This window comes from Blennius ocellaris, assembly GCF_963422515.1.
Source record: "Blennius ocellaris genome assembly, chromosome: 21".
Lineage (NCBI taxonomy): Eukaryota > Metazoa > Chordata > Actinopteri > Blenniiformes > Blenniidae > Blennius > Blennius ocellaris.
The window spans coordinates 15,103,130-15,110,487 of NC_137670.1; the positions used below are offsets into that span (position 1 = coordinate 15,103,130).

Here is a 7,358-nt window from a genome sequence, read left to right on the forward strand (position 1 = left end):
TGTTAATGAGACAGTGATAAACTGATGAAACTGATGTATTACAGGTAATGGGTCAGACGACAGGAGGAGAGAATACAAATTTCAGTTCAAATTTCAACACCTATTTTGGGACTTCTTGTGAAGCCTGGTGCAGATGTGTGCAGATAGCTGCCGTTATGTGTCCTGGAGCTCACTAATTTTGATGACTCACAACATATAAAGGGCTTTATATAACCTTGCGACGCAGTGGAGGAGTCGTCCAGACATTGGCCTCCTGTCTGACCGGGTCAGAGTGGTGTTGGTTATACTTTGGTCATTTCTGAAGCTCAATGTTAGCTGCAGTGAGAGAGGGAACAGTCTTTAGGAGTGGTTGACTCTCCTTCTGATGATTGTTTGTCTTTAGTAAAGTCATTGTGCAGAAAATTATGTAACTAAAATTGTCATATATAAACTTGATCAGAAAGAGAGAAAGTTATGTGTTCGCAATCAATCTTCCTCCTCCAAAAAGGTTGGCATGGCATGAAACATGTAAATAGAGAGATGTTGCAAAAGCTTGCAATTCTCACAAAGCCATACTTCATCCACAGCATGCAGACAACATAGCAGAATTATAAGTACTTTTAAATATTTGCACATTTTGAGTTTAACGGCTACATATTTCCAAAAAGTTAGGACAGGGGCAATGGAAGGCTAAAAATACGTATGTGTTTTTATTGAAAAAAAAAACAAAAAACACTACATTAGCGTTTTAGAACCGCTTAAATTAATTGGATGTATCAGTCAGTATTAAATAAAAAAGAGCAGGTTATTAACAGGTTATTATCTTCCAACTGAAGAGACATTAACTGAATTTTGTTAAGAATACAGGGGCGCTACATAATGATAAAAGTGGCCAAACAAGCTATTTGTTTAATGGGATCGTTAAAATAACTAAACTTATGTTATGCTGCCTGTGTTCCAGTACAAATGAAAAATACACTTTTGAGCTTTGCAAATCGTGGTTCCAATTCAAGAACGACTGGATCCAGAGTCTTCAATGTGAATCTGTGACTTAAAGAATTAAGTGTTTTCCAGTGGATGTAAAAGCAGTTTATTGCAGCAAATAATGACAAACTCAACATCGTCAAACTGGTTGGTCAGAGTTTCGGGGCCTCTTATTATCAGCAGCCAGGAGGCCCGCGTCAACAGACGGATCCCTGCCGACAAACGTTGTACAATCCTGCAAACCAGCTGCAGTTGGAATGTTAGCGTACAGTAGCAGTGTAAACATCTGTTTTATATGATGAGTCCTGACAGTCCTGGTGACAACTTCAAACAGCCTTTGGCCAATTACAAACGTGCACGTTCAACAAAATACAGTATAGGTGTGCAAAAAAGGAAGAAAAAAAAAGAGTAACCCTTGCAGAGGGAAGGAGAATCCATGGAGCACATTCACACATGAAGTCATACTGACTTTTCAGCAAAGGGAAGAATTCCGTTAAGTAGCAGATGACAAAACTTCTCAAAGGGACACTACCTGGAAAGACGCAGGAGTTTCCGCTTATGGATGTAAACCCTGCGTTCATTTTTAGCTGATACTTCTTTGGAATGAAAGCAGTTCACTTAGAAGGTTTAAAATAACCAAGGTTCCGTGAAGTGTCGAAAAAAGCTTATTATTTGACATCTCGCCCGACACCTTAGTATGTTTGTTTACAAAAAAAAAAAAAAAAAAAAAGTGAGCATGGAGTAGGCATTCAGGGAAAACCAATAGCACAGTTGGTGCTGGACAGGAAAAACACAAACAAAACTTTCTGGAGTGCAAAAATAATGACAGTCTTGTTTCCCTCACCAGGTTTTAAGTTTCCATCGTTGTCCCAAACATTCTTGCTTCAAAAGTTTAAAACTTTAGATGTAAATTATGTCTTCATCAAGCTATTTTAAATAGTTAAAAAAAAACCAAAAAAACCCCCAACTTTAAATAGTAAACAATCACAAAATATATAGTTCTGTATCAGGATATAAAATCCTAATAAATACAATTCACTGAAGAGATTTGGTTTCAGGAGTCGGCGTTCATTTTTGTCGAAGTTTATCCAGAGTTGAAAACGTTGTCCTCAATAAGACTAACAGACTTGTCCGTCAGCATCTCTTCACTGGTCACCAGTTTGTAGCCGAACAGCTTCAACGTCGGTCCACATACTTGCTGTACAACTTGGGCTATCTTGAAGGGCAGACTGAACCGCCACTTCTCCACTTGTTCGGAGGAGTTTTTCCGCGTGGAGTAAACGCCGCTGGCCTCTTCCGACGCCTGAGTGTTCTTCAGGATCCAGGCTTTCACCTGACGCGTGAAAGGGATCCCGGTGAAGCGGTACATTTCCGCCGCCTTCCTCATCGGGAAGCGGGCGATGTCCTCGTAGCGCACCAGCATGTAGCGCCGGCGCAGCCACGGCGGCTGTCTGATGCCGACCTCGGCTGAAAACCGGATGCTGTCACAGTTGCCTTTCAGCTTCCTCACCTCGTCGTCGTCGATGGGCACGTCCCCGCCCGTGGCCCACTCCTTCCAGTTCTGGTACTTGGCCGCAAAGGCCACCATACGCGAGGCCAGCACGGCCCGGGGATCTCGAACCAGCTGAATGAATTTGATGTCAAGGCGTGGATCCTCGGCCAGAGGCCGGAGATTCTCCAGCTGGCGCACCCTCACTGACTTGATGGCTCTGTGCTCCTTCCGGAGACAGGACTCGGACGCCATGGTCAGGTTCAGGGGCCCGCAGCGTCTGCTCCGGCAGTGATACCGCTCGAAGACGCCTTTGACGACCGGGCTGCAGACGGATTCCTCGCACAGAGAGCTGCTGGACTCCCGCCGGAAGAGGGCCGGGGTGACGTGGTCCACGGGGCGGGGCTCGATGAAGGTCTCCATCAGGGAGAAGTCGCACAGGAAGAGCTGCCTCAGCACATCCCGGTACGCCTTGGGCGCCGCCGTGGCGTTGGTGCCGCCGGTCTCCAGGGTCAGCATCTTTTCCACGTGCCAAAGAGGCTCGAACAGGTAAAACATATTGTCGCCCTGCTGGTTGAAAAACTCGCCCACAAACGAGGAGCCTGTCCTGGTGGTGGCTAAAAGGAGAATGTGTTTTTTGCCCTTTATCGTCACCTCTTGATGTTCGCTGTAATTTTCCAAGCGCCTCTTCATCTTGTTGAGCGACGGGAAGGATCCATTGTGCTTCAGCAGTATGTGGGACAGACCACTGGACTGTAGAGGGGTCTGGGGGGTTTGCTTTAAGGCGAGCTTATCCGACACCCTGAAAGTATGAAAAACACAGATATGTGGTATTTCAATTGTATTGCTTACTTCTTTGAAAAGATACTTTAATTGCTGAGTAATTACTCGAATGGACTTACCTTGATATAATGTTGTTTTCTTTCTCAATGATAACAAGTGTCACAAAAAACACGATGGATATTGTGTATTTGAACCTCATTCTTGGATGTAGCTTTGCCTGGATATGATTTTTACAGACTTCTTCCTAATAGGTTCTGCCAATCTTGCAGGGCTGCTTCCAGTCGCCTTCTTAAAGAGCCTTCCAGTTATTTTTATTCCCTGTTGTGGGCAATGTTTCATCCTGTAAATGAAATAAACATCAACCTGTCAGTTACACAGTTTGCACTGAGTAGGACAGCTGTGAGCAACTCAATTCTTACTGTTCCTACATCTTTGTGTTTTTGATTATTATTTTAACGCATGATGAAAATGGGGAAGTATGTAAATAAAGGAATGAGGTGGGGGGCATTTACTCAGAGACAAAAATATCCTGCTTTGAGAAGATAAGAACAGAAAATAGCAGAGTGCGTTACAGTGCAATCTAAACCAGTTCTTACCACGAGGAAGTCCTTGTTATCTGTAAGTGCACCAGAGCATCTCAGGAACATGCCCACCCACCATGAAAGACTGAGGGCTGGTTCGCACAGTAAAACTGTATTTATGTGTTTGTCTGGGGGAAAATTTACTTAAAAAAAGAAAATGAGCATGAAAACAATTGCAGGCGTGCGATGGAATATAAACAGCGGGCTGCAATCAAAGACAATCTTCCCTTATTAAAGCGTAATTCCATAATTGCCAAACAACCTGCCAAGAAAATGCCAGAAAAGCTTAGAGTCGTTTGGCAAGGACTGATATCCTTTACCTCCCTCAGATGTGGGCAATAGAGCAGCCTGATGTTTTAACTTCAGGCTTGTCTTCACCTTCAACACGGGGAGGATTTCAGGAAAAGAAGCCACTGGTGACACGGGCAACTGGGAGCTTTTGTGCTTTAAAAAAAACTAAGACTGACACACGTCCAGGTGCTATACGGTTATTGGAATTGAAGGGGAAAGCTCGGTTGTCACAGAGCCATAAATTAAACAGCACAAAAGCCTGGAGGCCATTTTAGTACATTTATAAGTCTGTGGAGGGCAAGCAGTGGTAGTCAAATGAAGATAAGGGGAGATTTAATTGTGTTTTTTTTTTAGAGTGTCTTCGACATTCCTGAAAGATTAATGTTAGTTCACTTCTAAGATAATAGCGGCTCGACTCAGATCCCTGACTAATCTTTAGATTTTAGCATAATCCCGTCTACTTTGTCTGCCGGGGAGTGGGTCAATAACACAGCAGGCACAAATGAGACGGGCTCCACGCTGGGGAAATTTGCAAAGCATCATCAACCTGCTCCTGTTAATCAGCAGAGACACAAAGCAACAGATCCACCTGTAAATGTCACCGCATTACGGCGCGCTGGATATGAAAACAAGCGGCGCTGAAAGTAGTGAGGCCGAATGTGTTCAGAGTTTCTGTGTAACACATCTGGAGTACCCCCCCCACCACCACCACCACCACCACCACCTTTTCTCACATCCTGTTGCGACCTCTGTCCCGGGCCAGTGTGGAGCACAGAAGTCAGTCCAAATGACTTCAGTCTAAACACTAAGAATGGTTGGACGGAGCGTGCGAAATTCTCCGAGTGGGAACGGGAAGTGTACGGCTCCGGCAGAGCAGTGTTGACGTGGAACGGCATGTAATGAAAAGGTGAACAGCCTGTGTACTGAGACACGTTTTCACTGGGAGGGAAAAGTCAGCTCTGCCTTGCACCACCCTGCCGCATGCCACAGCCACAAAGGACTCTTTACACCAGAGTGACTGTGAACCCCCCCCCCCCCCCCCCCCCCCCCCCCATTTTGGTTTGAGATTGCAGAACATCAACTCTGGGGTTATTCATACGTCACAGGGTCAGTGACTAAGCCCCTGAATGTTGCAAGTCATGTAAAACTGGTCCGATAGTTTGAGGAAATGACAAGTCTTTGCAGACACTGATTGTTTTACATGCTGCAAATACAATCTGTTTGTCTGAGCATTACACCAGGGTCCTGTCGCTACAGTGGAGTATATTTATCACAATGAATGTACCTGAACAAATGATAACAAACACCAGCACTTATATGTCTTAATGAGTAAAATGAATAGTTCTTTAGGAATATTCACCACTGGGTGCTTGAATTATTTCGGCTTTAAACAAACAACCCGCCCCCCTCTCCCCACACACACACAAAAAAAAATAGGCATCAATAATTCTTCAAGAAAAGAAGTGGTCTAATGTTTTGTCATTTATGAGGAAAATTAGATGTACACCAATTATCCCAGCTTATTGCATCTGCTGTCTGCAGTGGAAAAAACGAGAGAAAAAAAGAAAAACACACGAGCTGACATTCGTGAATATTCACAAACCACTGAGGCATATGACACGTTTGATCATCTGCTCATAACAAAACCGCCACTGCGCCATTTATCATGTTGTTACAAATGCTTTTAATAGCCGCCCCTTATTTAATGTAAATCTCACGTGAAGACAAATTAAACATCAGTCAGCCAAAGCCTCCTTGCTTTCACTGCAAGTGGCTGCTATTGTAAATACACGAGTACACCGAAAACCCCAGAGTTCACTGACCTAAAGTGTTTGTTTGAAAAGCAAACCCTCATATACAGTGTCTATCTGAGATGATTATGGGATTTGTCTCAGTATGTATTTATGGACTTATATAAACACAGATCCTGGTAATCCACGGTCTGGGTCTTTCTATGAATGTCCAGTTACCTTCAGGCATTATGTACTACAGTATAGGTAGTGGCAGCAGTAAACACTACTTAATTAAAACTGTAACTGATGCAACAAAGTGATGCTTTTAATGCAGATCTCGTTATATTTTCACAATTCACATCAAGCACATTGCTTCTGTATTCATAGACTACCAGAAGGAATACACTGATGAAGATGAACATTAATGGCTGGATGGGTATTTGTGTGTTTTCAAATAAAACCAGGGTCCTTTTCAATAAATCTCCAGATGTTTGGAGTGGGTGGAGGAGTGGAGGAGAATGGGAAGGGGCATGGGGGATCCCAGGTAACGAGAAGCCTATTTTATTATAGTAAAACACTGTTCAGTGTGTAGTTCACCATTAAAAGTTGTTGGGCAAAGGTCACCTGCAGAGAGAGCAGATGAAAGAACCCCATCAGGCATTCAACGTGTTCATTTACTGTATATTCAGGTTGGAAGTTGATATAGAAGTCATGTCAAACACGTGCTTGGCTTTACTGCCAGAAAAAGTGACTTGCGGGCAAAGCTGTTGTTAATTTTATTTTATTTTTTTAAGAAACAGTAAGGGGGGCAAAAGTCAGACTGCTAATAAACTACCAGCGGTTTGGTTTGTGAGGATCGTGAGCTGCAGTGAAACTGAAATCATGCCTCACTGATTAAAAACCTCTCAAGAATTAAGCAGTGACTGACTTACATTTGTGTTCTCAAAATGAGCCAAATTTAAGATCAACAATCATTCCCAGGGATGACTTCATTTTCTGAAAGCCCCATTAAAAAAAAAGAAAAAAAGAAAAGAAAAGTGAAGAAACGTGTGTCTGCTCACCCTACCAACCATTAGGATGAGCTGCTGGTTTTGATCCGCAAAGTTGATAAGTCACTCCGGTGAAAGAGTAATCCCATTACCTCTGAGGGGACTACTTCAGTTGTGTAGCAACAAGTAATCCAATCCAATAAGAGCAGCCGGACAAGTTTCAATGCGAAAAGGCTGAAAGTCAGATGGAGTCATGTTTGAGGAGACAGCAGCTCAGGGTGCAGTGAGCTGAATGATCAGTCAGACCAGGAGCTGTGACTCACTGACTCACTCAGGAAACTTTGCTCTGCGGAGCGGAGCTTCAGGCAGGAGGTGCAAAGTCAGGCTGACCTGCTGCTGCTGCTGCTGCTGTGGACATGAACCAACACTAACATCACATCAAACATGACCTCCTCAACTATTTTAAAGTGGGAACCTACAAGTGTTATTGCACGTGGCTATTTTGAGACGAACTTTATGTTTTATGAAG

General features: G+C 43.6%; 1 protein-coding gene across 3 annotated transcripts; it reads right to left on the reverse strand.

The window, feature by feature from the left end:
• Positions 1–1,053: 1,053 nt before the first annotated feature.
• Positions 1,054–7,086, reverse strand: LOC308146113 (carbohydrate sulfotransferase 3-like). 3 transcript variants are annotated; one of them, XM_080517768.1, is made up of 3 exons: positions 6,911–7,086; positions 3,355–3,575; positions 1,054–3,254 (listed from the first exon to the last, which is right to left on the reverse strand). In XM_080517768.1, the coding sequence occupies exons 2-3, from the start codon at positions 3,432–3,434 to the stop codon at positions 2,048–2,050; spliced, it is 1,287 nt and encodes a 428-aa protein (XP_080373894.1). In that variant the 5' UTR covers positions 3,435–3,575; positions 6,911–7,086; the 3' UTR covers positions 1,054–2,047. The 3 variants fall into 3 exon arrangements, with proteins under 3 accessions (XP_080373894.1, XP_080373893.1, XP_080373895.1); XM_080517767.1 differs by having other exon boundaries at positions 6,907–7,086; XM_080517769.1 differs by having other exon boundaries at positions 6,902–7,086.
• Positions 7,087–7,358: the final 272 nt, after the last annotated feature.